The 16,342-nt window shown below is 42.5% G+C and overlaps 1 protein-coding gene across 2 annotated transcripts in view; it reads left to right on the forward strand.

Moving 5' to 3' along the window:
• The window catches only part of OSBP2 (oxysterol binding protein 2), a 1,376,304-nt gene that overhangs the window by 741,254 nt on the left and 618,708 nt on the right, over window positions 1-16,342 (forward strand). For both annotated transcript variants that reach the window (XM_085633692.1, XM_085633693.1), the window contains one exon: window positions 1,539-1,737. In XM_085633692.1, the coding sequence (XP_085489818.1) occupies window positions 1,539-1,737 (199 nt within the window). The remainder of the gene's footprint in view (window positions 1-1,538; window positions 1,738-16,342) is intronic.

Consider the following 16,342-nt stretch of genomic DNA (forward strand, 5'->3'; position numbering starts at 1 on the left):
TTTGAGTAATTGTGGGTCACTCCTAACATAGCTGTGCCTTATTACTGAATTTCCAGGAGTAAGACAAGCTTAGGCAGGAAAACAACTTTGGGATTCGGTCTCCCCAAGCCTGAGAAACTCTTGCCTAATTTGTAAAAATGAAAGTTTCTGGGCTCAAGGTCATCCAAGGCAGCTGGCACCACCCACAGTTCCTGACACTGTTGCCACATGCAAGTGCCAACTGTACTTACTAATCATCAAACCACTGTGACATTTTTGCCAATTCCGGATCACCCCAACCTGGAAATGATAGTTCTGTATATATTATTTAGTATGCTCAAATATCGGCAGAGAGCACCATCATGCAGTGTACTCTGCTAAGTACCAATGTTTAAAAATAAGTGCCCATGCCGAGCACTGCCAAACACCGGCACATATTAAGCACTATACACACTCTGTATAAAGCTCAAAGTTCCCAAATTGATAAAGCTAATATTTAATTATAATACATTCCTCGAAGGCCTTTTCCTGCTACTGGTTACGTCGAGGTCACTGATTGGCTCTGGCATGACTAATGCAGGCACTCAGTACCCAATTGGGTGGCTGTGGGAATTTGTGGAGAAAAGAGCCATAGACCACATTATCTTTTGCCCCCTCTGAACAGGTCATTTTCACCTGCAAAGGAAAGGGGGATATGGGAGTGGGATCTGGAAAACAGGAGGTGGGAACCGCAAAAGGTCCTCTAGATGACCTGTAGTCATGTTAATAGGAGCTCCTCGCACACCCAATACTCTCTCCATGCCTCACTGAAATGTGTTTAAGTGGTTGATGGTGTGATCTAAACTAAACTTGTAGCCACTACGTTTTTCATGTAATTAGTTTTCGTTTCTATTTTTGTGTTTGTCCTTCAATAGCATTATGATGATGTACTGCTATTATGTTTTCTAAATACAGATTAATATAGTTTGCAAATAATTTCTCGTCATCACAGAATTCTGGAAGATCACCAAATAAGATTCTTATCGTTTCCATTTTTAATAGTTTAGTCAATATTTTTCCCAAGGTGTGAGTGAACGTTTTTCATGTCTCAGTCAAATCTAAATGGCGAGTGGTTGACCCTTGCCCCCAAAAACCATTGGGGTGCAGGGAAAGGGACTTGTGCTATTGTGGCTAGCATGTATCAACCAACGTCAATGCATCTTATGGACCAGTATATATGGGACTTGACAGTTCGGACCTTAGAGAGAGTACAGATTTAGGATCAGCTCTCACAACTTGATAACCCCCCCCCCCCCCCCACGTACGCACAAACTCAAATGCTAGAGGTCTCGTAAATTAATTTAATTAAAATGTGATAACAAATGTAGGCATGTCCTTCTCTCCAGTGTTGATTTAATGTTTTTAAAGTGAGTTGCTTGGAGTTTCTTTTATGGTGTCGTGTGTCATCTAGCCAGACCATGTCTCATACCAGTGTACACCAATATCTAACAAGATGGTATCTTTCAGTGGTGGTCTTCATGACACTAATCTGTGTTTTATACTTTCTCCACCATTTGCAGGCATGCCGCGATTTCTTGGAGTTAGCGGAAACTCACAGTCGGAAATGGCACCGTGTCTTGCAACATGAGCGTGAGCAACGAATTCGCCTGGAAGAGACCATCGAGCAATTAGCAAAACAACACAACAGTTTGGAACGTGCCTGCCGGGGAGCACCTAACCTATCTTCTGGCCCGAAATGTGTCTCCAGCGTCACCAGGGGTAAGCTTAGCTTACAGGTACTTGGTTAGATTCAGGCCCTATCTCACCTTTGGAGATATCAGGCCTCCTTGTACTTACGGTAAACAACTTTATATTTCCAGAAGTTAGCTCTTCTTAGTCATCAACGGGCGATTACAACCCATATATAGCCACCATGAGCGCTCCGCTTGTAATAATGGTAGTCTTGGTATGTTTTTACAGTTACATGAGCCATGTGCAACAAAACACTAACGTGTTAGCCTTTGGTTGTGATTTCATAAACAGAGGTCCTGTACTGCTGGTGGTAGCAGACATCCTCCTTTTGGAGCTCCATGCCATCTATTACACCAATACCAGGAAAGAGGCAATGCCATTTCTGAGTTCTCTTGGGCTGCTGGCAGTGCGCACTAAAGTAGTTCCCTCTGAGCTGGCAAACACCACAGGCATTCACCAGATGTAAGAAGCTAAGAAAATTGAAGCTGACATTGCACCACATAGGAACACATAGCTTGGCAAGGCCAATGAAATAGGGGCTGTTCAGTTGATTGCAGGATCAGTGGACAGTGGTTGGTGTGTAGAGCTTTGGGCACAGATTACTGTGCTCAGGTTCTGTCTTCCTCCAACAGCGTGTGTTACTGTATAGATCACTTTAAATCCCTGTGACATGGCATGCTGAGGTTTATTGGCTACTAATATGAGAGCTGTGATTGCCCAGGTAAAAAAGGATATGATCTCCTACATACAGGGTGATATATGTTTAAATTGGCCTAGCGGTGAGCCTTTAATAGCTATGGGGCCGATTCCCAGAACTAATCTGAGACAAAATTCTAAACTTACTACTTCTGGTATTCACAGAAATCACTAACGACTCCTAACTTTACGTCCGCAGTCGGGCCGGAATCACTGCACCCGGTCCGTACTCTCCAGCTAGAGCCGTACTCTCCGGCTCAAGCAGGAATCTCCGGCTTAGGCCAGATAAAGTGTAATCAATGGGCTGGAATGCAATTTTTACAAAAAGGAACATTAAGAATGTGTGATAAATGGTAGAGGAGGTCATAAAAAATAGTTTGGGCAGGGAAAAGGATATGACCAGACACTACATCATAACCCAGAAAAGTTTGCTCCTTTGCATCATGGTACATGCAGTGCACAATTTGCGCTCCTCTCAGTGTTGACTGCGGTGTCAACCCTACAGTCAACACTAAGGGGAGCGCCCTTAGTGTTGACTGTGGTGTTGACACTACAGTTAACACTGAGGGGAGAGCAAATTGTACCATGATACAAAGGAGCAAACTTTTCTGGGCTATGATGTTGTGTCTGGCCATACCCTTTTCCCTGCCCAGACTATCAAATTCAGATATGCAATTTCTCTTTTTTTAAATATTTTTCTTTCCCCATGGGAAAATATGTTTCAATGTGGAGAAACTCTTTTCCCTGCGCCTCTACTAAGTTGAGGGTGTTCTGTGTTGTTCTCATCCTAAAAGGGTATTTGCTCCAGCCCTTTGCACAAATAAATATTCATACTTTTCCAAGATGAGAAACTGATATGTTTGTGGCTGCTCACAAGTTCATAAACCAATCCACACCTTGTTATGCCCACTAACCTACATCTACACCTATATCTAGATAATTGTGCAAAATTATAGTCATATGTAAATAAGAGATGTTAAATGTTTTACGCATGTTAGGTATCATTTTGTGAATAGTAGGAGGCGTAAATGTGCATTAATTAGCTGGAAATACAACTGGGAATTAGGGCCATTATGGTTGGTGCAAGTCTCATGCTTTATTCATGAAAATCAGTTAGAGCATCATTAGTAAGCAATTTGAGCAAGTCCTTTGAGTGTAAATGTAACTATCTGTCTTCACTGTGATGGGTTTAGTTAATTGTTTGCCTTCAGACCATAATAGCGTCTAACTGAAAGAATACCTCTCCCAAGTATGTTAAATTTGTCCTGTCAGAGTCCTCTTTTATCACATCAGTCTATTATTTCATTTCCATATCTTAATAAATTGTGATTTTTCTGTGTACATGGTTAAATCTGTAGGAATATTCAAACAGATTCCTCTGCTTTATCTTCTACAGCATAATGAAAAGGGCTAAGAGAATAGAGTGATTTAATGCTTTATTTCTGGGAACCTGTTGCATGTTTCTTTGTAGATATATTTCTGTAGAACCTTGTCTGTCAGATAACAAATAACAGTTTATCGCTAGTTTGCAACATATTTGGCAAACCTTTCAAGGTCTGATGAACTGGTGCAACACAAAATGTAGCACAATGTCATCAATCTAAACACAGTAAATACCTTGACAGAAGAAAAACAAATGGAAGTCAAATTGTCAACATAGTAAACATCAAATGTATCCAAGCGCCTCATGCATCCACATTCCACCCATGTATTCACGCTCTCATCCATCTGCGAATCAGCGCCTTGCTGAGTCATCTTTCTCCTTTTGTTAAATGGGTTCATCCACCCACTGGCATAGTTACTCTAGGTTTATGATGTGCATTTTCAAAAGTATACTAATGCCCCAAATCATATCTATCTGGAGAACCACTAAGAGTGAGGTTACTATTACTAGTTGCCAAGACCATGTATGCCAAAGAAAGAGAAATAGCTTCATTTGCCCAACCAGAGCTCAATCTAAAAACTTTGTACTGAAGACCTTGTGCTGGAATCAGGGAAATAGGTTGTGAAGAAAGGCAGGATTGAACTCACCAAAATTCAAGTAGACCTGCAAGTGCAAGGCCCCTATTACGTGATTTACATAATGTCATGGCAACCTAACACTTGCACCGCAAATCATTGCTGTGGTTAATGGTATCAAAATGCAGCTATAAATGCATGAGCTTTTGCAAACTTCATATTAAATGGGGGTGTATCAATTTTTCTAATGTATTTATTTGAATAAGTTTGATTGTGATTTCTTAGATATGTACCACACCCAGGAGGCCTCAGAGCAGCACATGACAAGGGGGTGAGTTTAAGTGGGGGCAAGAAAGAAAAAATAGAAGGCAAAAAATAATCAGGACCTTTTGTAGGTTCGTATAGTCACATTAAATCTCTGAATGGCAGGCCAGGTCTGCTAGGCTGATGCATCTGTCTCTGTGCCTCTTTAATTTGCGTCACTGTCCACCCAACACCAACTGATTGGGGTCACATAGCTCATGTATACATTCATTGATTCAACAAGGCCTGCTAGATGAGACTAGCTTTCAATTCTATCTTAAACCAATAGTGGTCTCAAATTGCAAGTCGGTGTCCATTGGCGGAACAGCATACCAAGATATTTAGGACCCGAATCCAAGTATACTTTGGGTGTCATGCACAGCATCTTGAAGATGACTCTTTGTACTGTGGGCAATCAATGCAAGGACTGTAGTCCTGGTGTTATGTGGTCTCATCTTTTCATACCCAAAACTAGCCCAGCTGTTTAATTTATGTGTTGACTTTTTAGGGAAAATGATATGTACACTGTTAGAAATTGGGTTAATGGTTGACTTGGGTCTGAACCCCGGTCAAGCAGCAACTTCTATCCTAGTCAGGGTTAGGCACAAGCAAACCCCATATTAGCCTCTGCTCAACCCCATGGTAGCTTGGCACAGAGCAGTCAGGATTAACGTAGAGGCAATGCGTAAAGTATTTGTGTAACACTTCAAACAGTAACGCACTGAAAACACCACACAAAAAGATCATGCCATAAGTTAGAAAGTAGAGCTTAATTTAATAAATAAAACAAGACCAAAACGATAAAAATCCAATCAGTAGTACAAGAGTTATGAATTTGTAAAGAATATTGCAATATAGCACTTAAAAGCATAAAGTGTGAACCGCAGCCATCTGGTCGTGCCAAAGTAAAAAGTCCAGGCCGACCTCGATGAAGCGCGTGTTGGATAAAGTCCCGCATTAGTCTAGCTGAAGTTTTACTTTCTTAAGTTTTGTGCCGAGAGTCCAGTTCACAATGGAGAGGTTTGCGAGGTGCAAGGCAAGCATTGCGGGTGCAGTCGGCGTGGTGTGAAGAGCAGGCTGGGCCTCGCAGATGGGCAGGCTGGAACTTTGCAATGGCAGTCCTCCATGGGCGATCGATGCTTACTGTGCAAAGAGATATGATGGTGGCGGCATGCGCTGAATTTTGATGCGAGCGGCACAGTTCTGGTGCAATTGAGACCTTTCACGCTCACAAAGAGCCCAAAAGCTTGACTTGAAGAGCCTGTGAGCCATACCACAGGTCCAGGACCTGAGAGGCACCACTTGGGGGTCAGGGACTCATTGAAGGCAGGTGCACGAGCTGTTGCCACCCTTCTATGTCCCTGAATCTCAGATCAGGAGGCCAGCAGACTAGCCCTTAATCACTCTGGGGTCCAGGGTTCAAGATGGGTTGCAGGACCAGTTCTTCCTCCCCATGCAAAAGGGCAGCAGATCAGCACTGCAGGGCAGAAGCGCCTTTAGGGTAGCAGTCCAGCAGAGTGGCAGCCAGAGTAGCAGCACAGCAGTCATTCTTCCTGGCAGAGTATCCACAGGTCCAGAAGTGTACTAAAGTAGAGGTGTCTCAGGTTCTTCTTTTATACAAAGTTGTGCCTTTGAAGTAGAGAGAAACTTCTAGCGGCATGCCTTTAAAGTGCACAGATGCCCTGCTTTCCTGTCTAGGGCTGCAGACTAAAAACAGGGGGTATGCTGCACTTTGTGTGGAGGCAGGACCCAGCTTATTCAGGCGTAAGTGATGGCCCATCCAATCACACGTAAGCTCCCATTGTGTGTGGTTGTCTAGGAGGAATACACAAAACCCAACTGTCAACTATACCCAGTCATGTGACCAGAGACAGGTTGCAGGCCTGAAATGCCTAATGCAAGAAAATGCCAACTTTCTAACTAAAAGTGGCATTTTCAGAAATGCAATTTAAAATCCGACTTCACCATAAATTAAGATTTTAAATTAGGATTCCATAGACACCAAATATGAACCAGGGATCTCTTCCCATTTGGAAATTCCATGTATAAAATGTAATAAGGCAATTTCAATGTTATCCAATGGGATCCAATGGGAGAGATAGGCTTTGCAGTAGTAAAAAACGAATTTAAGAGTTTTACACTGCCAGGACATGTAGAACTTAAAAGTGCATGTACAACGATTTTAATACACGCACCCTGCCTTTGGGGCAGTCTAAGGCCTACCTTAGGGGTGCCATATATGTATTAAAAAGGAAGGTTTGGGTTTGGCAAAAGATTTATTTTGCCAGGTCGACAATACAGGATATAACTGTAGACACAGGCTCTGCAATGTCAGACCTGAGCCATGTTTAAAGGGCTACTTAAGTGGGTGCCACAATCAATTCTGCAGGCCCACCAGTAGCATTTAATTCACAGGCCCTGGGCACATGTAGTGCACTTTACTCGGGACTTATAAGTAAATTAAATAGTGGCAATTAGGTGCAAGACAATTTTACCATGTTTTGAGCAGAGAACACAAGCACTTTAGCACTGTTTAGCTGTGGTAATGTGTGCAGCGTCCTAAGAGGTCTTGGAAATTCAAGGGGTGGGTAAATTATGCAAATAATATGATTTTAGATAATGACATTAAAGACAGTGCTTTTGTGGCAATTCCCAGGTCTTACAAAGGTGTTTCACTTGGAGATTTCAGCTGCATCAGCACCTGAAATCTCCGATTCATGAACAACTTTTAGTTCTGATGGACTCAGTATCTCTCTTTACCTGGCCCATGTGAATTAAAAGGCTAACAGTAATCTCTGAATGGGGGTTAAAGTAAGAACATGACCTGGCTGTCATTAACATATATCTGGAACAGCATCGTTCATAGGCCAAATACATGTGCCGTAAGTCACGAGCATGCATTGAAGAGCCAAGGCGAGAAAGATGAGGCTTAGGGAACTCCACAGTGGGTTTTCTAGGTCATAAAGGAAAAGCAGTTGTGCTTTGCATGTTACTGGGACCTTGCAAGAATGACACAACCCATGCCTGTGTGAGACAGCAAAGGCCATGTTTCCCTGGAGTTAGTGAAGTTTGATGGTGTAGTCCTTGGTGTCAGGCTGATTCACACCGGGCCTTTTAAAGACTTCCTTAGGCAAAAATCCTGGCTACCTCCAAAGTCTGGAACTCCATTACATTCCAAGGAGAACCTCTTCTCACCAATATGATACAAGACACAGCAACGTTTCAAGTGGCAAAGCATGCAGGGTGATCACTCGGAGGATACTGTTATAAATCTGGCAATGCTCTAGGCCAGTTGTTCCCAGGGCCGGACTGGGAACCAAAACCGGCCCTGGCAAAGTGCTCGGCCGGCCCCCCCAAAAAACAGCCCTGTTACAAAAACGGCCCCCAGGGGCCCAAAACCGGCCCCCACCCGTGCGGCGCACTGGGGGATTTCCCGGTGCCCGCTACGCCCAGTCCGGCCCTGGTTGTTCCCAAACTGTGATCTTGGGACTCCTGATGGTCTGCAAAGCCTCCTCGGGGGTCCGTGACTACTGTAAATTAAATAATATTAACAGATTAATAAAGTGTATATAAATAAAGAAGCTAAATGTACAATTGGACATTTTAAAATGTACTGTAAATGTGAAGGAATTTGCAACTGGAGACTAGAAATGTAATTAGTATCCTCAGATTGATTTGTGGGAGCAGTGCAGGTGCATCAAACTGAATATAGTATGGGCGATGAGTGGCCTCAATTGAATTTAGAAAAGTTCCAACCTTTTTATTAAAGTAACATTTTGATCGTTTTTTGTATTTATATGTTTGCAAATTAAATAAAATGTGTTATCATTTGTGTATTTGTTTGATAAATGGTTTTTACTGTAATTTTTTGTATATTGTTTTGTGGTTCAAATCATTGACAATGCTTAGGCCGGCGTCCCCGGCTTCCAGTAATGACGTGTGGGGGGTTCCCGGATTCTAATAAGGATTCAGTGGGGGTTCCAGTAAAGATTATGTGGGGGTCCCCAGAAGTCAAAAGTTTGGGAACCACTGCTCTAGACCCGTAACTAGGAGCAGAAATCAAATACCTTCTTTTTAGGGGACTTCTTAAAGCTGAACTGCAACTACAGTCATTTTACTGAGGTAATGGCCCTTCAGCGGTGACCAAGGATGACATTCAGAAGGTCATCCTCACATCTGTCCTGTTTTTAACTACCCTTCCTTTGGTCTCCTCACATATGTTAGGTATCGTCCAGACCACAGGAATTATGTGGCCATCTAGGACCAAAAGAGTTGGGAGGATTCACTAAAGTGTGTCAAGAAAGGGAATATTATGGCCTGTGGTGCAGCATATTCTGCGGTAGTATTACATCACTGTTTTGACATTTTTTACACACATTAAAACTGTCTGGGTAAAGGTTTCGTCTCATTACTACCAGTATAACACCTAATTAAACAACGTGGCCAGTTAACCCTTGCAAAGGACCTGCCCCTGAGCTGCACCACTTCTGTTGCTGTTTAGTAACTTTGCTATATTTGAACTTGAAACATTTGTTGTTCATAATCTGCAAATCATGCAGCATATGGTATATGGTAAATGCATTAGATCCACAGAGGTAGAATCCCATAATTCCAGTGACCCTTGGTATAGTCAAGTGCTCAGAAAAAAACAGCAGTCTACATTTGTTGCTTTACAAAACAAACTAAGTGATTGTTTCATTCATTAATTGCTTATGTCTAATGTGCTCCTGCCTCTGCATAAGTGTGCATTGGTGCCTTTATGTGAGTTTGTGTGTGCATGAATACCTGTTTATATGTCTACTGTCTGCACGTGTACAGGTATGCACTGTATTCATATTTATGTTTTTGTGTGTGTGTGGGCGTTGTGAGAATGTTTGTCTGTACAATGTATGCTATGTGCATTCATTATATAAAAGGCAAACCTACTGCCTTTGTCAATGCCTGCCCTGCTATTGGAATCCTCACCCTGTCGTTGCCAGTAGAAACCTCCCTCTGTGACGTCAGCAGAAAGCCTTTCTTTTCAGTTGCTGTTAGAAAAAAAACTCCCTCTGAATATGTGTGTTCACAAGGATTCACCGCACTCCAGCGCGCTCCCCAGAATCTCAACCCAGGGGCCGGAGAGAGAGGACTTTACGGGGCCCGGGGCCAAAGGCCTATGGGCCCCATTTCGAGGGAGCAACAAGGACACCAGCGATCTGCAGGAGAGGATTCTCGACATCTTTCTCTCGGAGATATCCAAAGTGAGTGGGCTGATAGAAACTGGGTGAGACAAGTGGGAAGAATGTAATAATAGAAAGGAGACTGGCAGATATAAAAGGGGAGACCGAACAAGAACTGGAACTTTAAAGCTTAACACGTAACCTAACGCAAAGAAAAGTGTTTCGTTCATTTTGAGTGAAGACACCTGCAACTGTAGTGTGCACGTGTCGCCCCTGGATCCCCGAATCACTGATGTTGTCTTGGTTTAAAAAAAAAACACTAGTGACGTAGAAAACAAAGAGCTTGGTGAGCAGTGAGTGACCCGCACACCGAGGACTGACGGAAGAGCGTCTGCTCCTCGCTGTGACATAAACTGGGTCTGCGGGGAAGTCGGTGTCAGTTTAGCACTGTGTTCAATCAAAAGGTCAATGAAACTGCGTTTTTTATTCAGAGTGAAATATCCTAAAAACAGAGAATAGGGTGATCAAGTGATATAATGCAGAGGGAGTGGTATTCCTGTCCCAAATATGTATGGATTTATCTAGGGTTTTTCACCACAATGTTGCTGCCTTAGTTGGTTGGGTTTGAAGGGCATTGGTGACTTCCTCCTTACAAATACTACACACGCAGAATACTTTAGTGTCAAACTACTAAACAAGCATTGGCAAGCCAATAGGTCTGGCTTGCATTTTGAGTTCTGAATAAAACCTTAAGAAAAGACCTGCTACAGTAAAAAAAAAAATAGCGTTCTGTGTTTTGTAGTTAGTATGTCTATGAGTTAAATAATTTAATGTGTGTTTAATGTTGAGATGTAAAATAGTCCCTCATGCATTCCGATGCAAGCAAGGAGGTGGAATGATGTGCCAAAGAGCCAATAACATGAGGTGAAAGAGGGAAATAACGCAATGGGAGCAGTGCTTAATTTGTAAAAGGGCAAGTGCAGGGTCCCAATGTTTTACTCAGTAGCCCATGGCCGGAACTATTGAATGTCTGCTTGCCAAATACCAAGGCTGCCTAGTCTTGATTCCACTGCATACCTCTTCAATCCACCACAACACACTCCCGGCCTCTTCATCTCACCCTTGCAGTCTCTCACTTTCTTACAGTTTTTTCCATTTTTCTCTTCCTCCTTCTTGCCGCCTTTCTGTGTTTTTCCTCTTTTGCTCTTGGTCAAAGTCTGATGTGGAAAGATAAGTGTTGATTATTGTAACGCTCTGCTCTTTTCTATGCATGTAGCCTCATTGGGAAAACTGCAGGTTATACAAAATACGGCAGCCCGTCTGGTGACTGGCTTACCGTCTAGGACTCCTTCTCTGCCTCTGCTAGTAAAGCTTCACTGGCTCCCAGTAAAAAAAAGAGTGGAATTTAAGATAGGATGCATGATCTTCAAGGCCCTAAACAAGCTTAGTCCCTCTTATCTTGCCAGGAAACTTAATATCTACACTCCTGGATGCTCACTCAGATCTGGATCTAAAAGACTTCTTTCGATTCCCAGAATTAAGAAGGCACGAACTGGAGGTAAGACTTTTTCTTACCTCGCTCCGAGTTTTTGGAAGAGCCTTCCTCAATACCTTCGCGCTGAAATGACCCTTCTCCAGTTTAGAAAGCTGATGAAGACTTATCTTTTCTAACTTGTTTGATAGGGTAGTATATCTGTTACAAGCGCAGAGATACCCCTAGGGGTGATTCAGCGCTATATAAAATTATAAAATAAATAAATAAGTGCAGGGCCACAAAAATGAGTGCTGGGGACCCCTCCTGCAAACACAGGCTCGAGTTAAGCCCTGCATGGAAGAGGCCAAGCCCACGCTCTGTATTTTCTAAAGCATTAGTAACAGTAGGTCTGCAGATACCTGCAATGTCAAGCCAGGCCTAAACAGACAGAAGAGAAAATGAACTACAGTCTATGCAGGTAAAGTCAAGGCCAGTAGTCTGATGCAAAGAGGATTGCTATTTAGCTTTTGAGTTACTGATATGAATTACACATTGTGTCCTTGGTCTGTGTTGTAAAAACTCAAAAAAGAGTGTGAAAAAAACACATCGAACACGAACCACTGTATTTTTCATCTTTGATGATTAATAGACTTCCATCATAGACCTGTTTCTGGAAAAAAAACGTGTAGGTCAATTACTCTGAAACTTAGCTTACAGACTCTGATTAAAAGTGCATGACCATAAAACTTGCTACCCCTATTAAGGAAAGAGAATCTTGTCAATATTTTTGAACTCTATTAGAAATCCACAGGTTTGAGTACAGTGAAAACGATTACAATCATAACCCCTAATTAGTTATTTGTAAGATGAACCTCTTGTCCTATGGCAACTTCGGGTGTTTTTGCCTCACAGTTACTGATAGTGGTTTTACTGTGCACACATTATTTGGTTATTTTCTAACAATTCGCAGGGTACAGTTCTCTCACAGATTTACCCTTAAGTTGTCTGTGTCTATTTTATAATTTCTATATATTTTAACAGCATCGGACTTGGATATTCCTAAGTGCTTTAATGCCGAGAGTGCTCCATTGCTTAGAGTGTATGCAACATACATGTGGTGGTGGTTGTATCTGGAATTAAAGTGAGACTAAAATTCCAGTTGTTGTCACTGCCATGTTTGCTGGGGATACAGTGTCCAGCATTTTTTTTACACATACAGATGTAAAACTATCACTGGAGATCTATAGCCCTTTTCACCACTTAGCCTCCGCACTGGTTCTGTGACCATTTACTAAAAGTGTTTCCTGGACCCTTATTAATTGAGCCAGTTCCACACAACTTCGGGCCTATTCCTACATTATTAGCAATTCCAATGAAGAGTTGTCGCTCACCAAAACAGCAGACCTGATATTTGGTGCAGATGTTTTTCCTGATCCTAAATCCATAATTTGGGCTTCAAATATGCAAAACTAGAGGAAATGAGACTTTCCCTTCATAATTGCCCAGAAATCAAAGTAGTACTATTGGCTTACACTAAAATGGTCTGATACTATACCAACTGAGAAAAATCCCTAGAGTCAGAAGGGTGACATTCAGTTTCTTTATGTTAATTTGAAGAAGCCCATCTGTTGAAGACCTACATTTGCCTGATTTGTTTGGTTACTTTTATTGTGCATGCTTGTGTGGTCTATGTATTGTAAGCTTGAAGTGTTTTTTCGAGACCTTTTAGGTTTCTGATGTTTGAATGAACAAAATAATGTTAGAATCCTGAAACATGATATCCTTATCTATGTCAACTACTTTAAAGAAGGTTTATTGAACATTAATAAAAATCTACAAATCAATAAATAAAATAGCATTGTAAAAAAAAAAAAAAAATATCTGAAGTAATCATGATTAAATCTTCATCTCCGCATCTGATTTGTTGAAGTGATCCTGACTAGCAGGATGTTCATTGTCAACCTGTATTTGAGATTAAAAAAGTGATGGTTGAACTTGGGCTGCATTCTAGTCCATGATTCTTTTCCCCTCAATGCCACCACAGATTACACCAAGCTATTATGAAAATCAGCGTTGATGCTGCTCCAATAAGAACAGTCCATCCCAAACTGCCAGCCAGAACCTCTCTGATTTGGAATACAAGCAACCAAAGGCATTTTTTCCACTAGTTTGGGCTCATCAGTCGGGTGCATTTTGGTTCCAGTGGCAAAATGAGTACTGAATCCACATCCGGGCATGCCCGTTGCATTTAGGGCATCCATTCCCCACTGAAGAATACAAAAAAGTGATGGGTGGGATGCTTGAATTTCATCGCAGTCCATCTTTCTTTTGCCCACAGTGCCACTACAGACTAGACTTCGACATATGTAATTCAGATTTGATATTGCTCCAATAGGAACAGTCCAGCCCGAACTACCAAACCAGGGCCTCTTTGGCCTCTCTGGCCTGTGTCCCCCTTTGTGCCTGGATAACATCAGTAAACTGTAGCTGGTGTTTTGACAGTTGCTCCTGTGAGGGCACTGAGTGCAACAAGCTTGCCCACCTCTGATTTGAGGCAAGGGTAATTTGATCAGGCATTTTCCAGGGTCTGGCACCAGCTTTCCTGATGTCAGTCACGGTCACAAGGCAAGACTGTTAAACATTTTGCACTTAAGATTCACTGCTGGTGTAGCTGCTTCACTGATTGTGAAATACACACAACAGTTTTGGTTTTTTCAAGAATGGCGCTGCTCCCATTGGAGGGGTGATGCGTGTGGCACACAAGCGTTTTTCCAGGCCCTGCCAGACCTCGAGTAGTTAAAGCCACTGGCTGTCCTCCCATTGGCATATTTGAGCTTGAGGTGGAGAGGCAGCTCCTAGGCCAGCGCTGCTGTTCCAGTTTGATACTCGATGGCCACTCAGTCATCTATGGTTGGCTAGTTGGTTTGGCTTTGGCGTGGGCAGATTTAAAGTCAGGACCCCAGCCAAAACAAAAAGAGCTTCCAAGTGGACCTAAGGCTGACCAGTAACCTCCCCAGTCATGATTTTTTCCTTCAATGTTTCTACTTGTTATTCGTTTACCCTGCAAATGCTAGACTACAACTACCACCATTGAACAAACTACTAATGCCAGATATATAACAACTCTGTATTCATCTGTCTATGCATAAACGTGAAACGCTGATTATTACAACAAAGAGAAGAAGCAGAATTTATTTATTGATATTTACATCCTCCTGCGCAGAGCGAATTTGAGGATCATTGAGGAGTTATACACAGCAATAGGGATGATCTAGGACTATGTCAAAGAAGGGGACAGACTGACAGGTGCAGCACCGGTGGTTGCAGTGGGCAGTGCCAGCAGTGGGTAACTTCAGCAGTGTCCTCGTGTGAAAATCGGTGGGCTCTGGCACTTATTTATTTATTTGCTTATATGTAGAAATTAAGCCATTTAGTTTGTTGTGCAGGCTTCAGACAGCTTGTCATCTTTTGCTCAAAGTGTGAGTTCGCTGAGCAGCTCATGGGAGCCTGGACTCACTCCTGAGAGCCTCAGCTTCACAAGGAAGCCTTCCCTCAGAGGTACTACTACCAGGGCCTGTGTGAATAATCACTGCACAGTGTTGAACGAGTAGACAGCTGGAAGTATTTAGAAAATATATCCGGTGAGGCTAAGGGGATGAAATTAAATTACTACTGATCTTGTTGGTCCTGTAGGTACCTGATGGGGTAATGTTTTGCCCTTTGGATTACGGGAGTTACTGGAATGGGTGAATAGCTCTCTGAGAATGTCAAGCAAAAGAACATGTATCCACTTATGTGGTGTCTGCAGTGACTTTGGGAAAGTCACTTTGACTCCAGTGGGAAAGGGGGTTAGCAAAGTTTGGAGATCACAAACAGTCTTTCATGTTGCATAAGTTCGCAGGGAAGCACATTTCTAAGGCCCCAGTACCTTATTAAGTGGCAGAAAGCAACCCCTTAGTACGAATGGCACTCTACAAGATACATGTCAAGTTATTGCATGCATGAAATTCTGAGTTGCAAGAAACATTCAGTCTGCCTAAATGTATAGAGCAATCAGAACAAGGGGTTAATGCAAGTTCTGAATAGAAGGAGAGCATTGGAGGTGGGGTGATGTGCAAGTAGTTAAAGGGAATACTTTTGCACCTGTGGAAGTAGAACTGCTGGGAAGGTAGGTGGTGGCTGAAGAGGTGAAGGTTTTATGGATGTTACAGTTGCTGGGCCAGGAATAAGACGTAAGGAAGGGGATATGTGTAGACAGATGAGGGGGGTATGTGAGGATAGCATCCGGGGGGGGGGGTGTTATTGAAGAGGGAGGGAGGAGTTATTTGGATATCTGTGAAGTGAATCTGAGTGGTCATGATTCTCTCAGTTGTGGCGGCCAATTGAGGGCAAACAAGTTCAACTCACTCAAGCAGCTTCACCCTCACTCATACCCATCAGCATACAGTCTAGAATTAATAATATAATAGGTACATTTTAATCTGCAATGGTGACACTTTAGGCATATTGTAAATGTACCCTGGCCCTTGTAAGTCTGTAAGTGCCGTGTTACTGTACAGTAAGAGATCTGTTGTGGCCAGTGTCTAGAAGCAAAGAAGTATAACGTTTGAATGATGGCATTTTTTCCTGAAGCAGGGGCAATGTAGAGGGAAGAAGTTCAGAGTAAGTAGATATTGGTCAAAATGAAAACATGGGGATGGTGTGGGTGACTTACAAAGAAAGCAGTGGAAAAATAAAGGTAAGTAAAATGCTCACACAGAAGGTCAATAAGCTTGTACGGTTTGTGAACTTTCATGGTAGCCTGAGCTCGAGTGTGGCCATGTGCTGCCTTCAGACAGGGCCCTGCACTTTTTCAGATGGTTTTTCGAGAGACATTGGGCACAATGGGGCTTTCATGTGGCTGCAGGGGTTCAAATGGTCTCAGGAAAATTGCATCAATGTTAAATTTAAGAGGAATATATTGTACGGGAGAAAGTAAGTGTTGTTTGAATGGTTAAGAGTGGTTGTGGATGAGTGTGCATAAGTTGCAGGTAATTTGAAA

Source organism: Triturus cristatus, chromosome 11 (genome assembly GCF_964204655.1).
Source record: "Triturus cristatus chromosome 11, aTriCri1.1, whole genome shotgun sequence".
Taxonomy (NCBI): domain Eukaryota; kingdom Metazoa; phylum Chordata; class Amphibia; order Caudata; family Salamandridae; genus Triturus; species Triturus cristatus.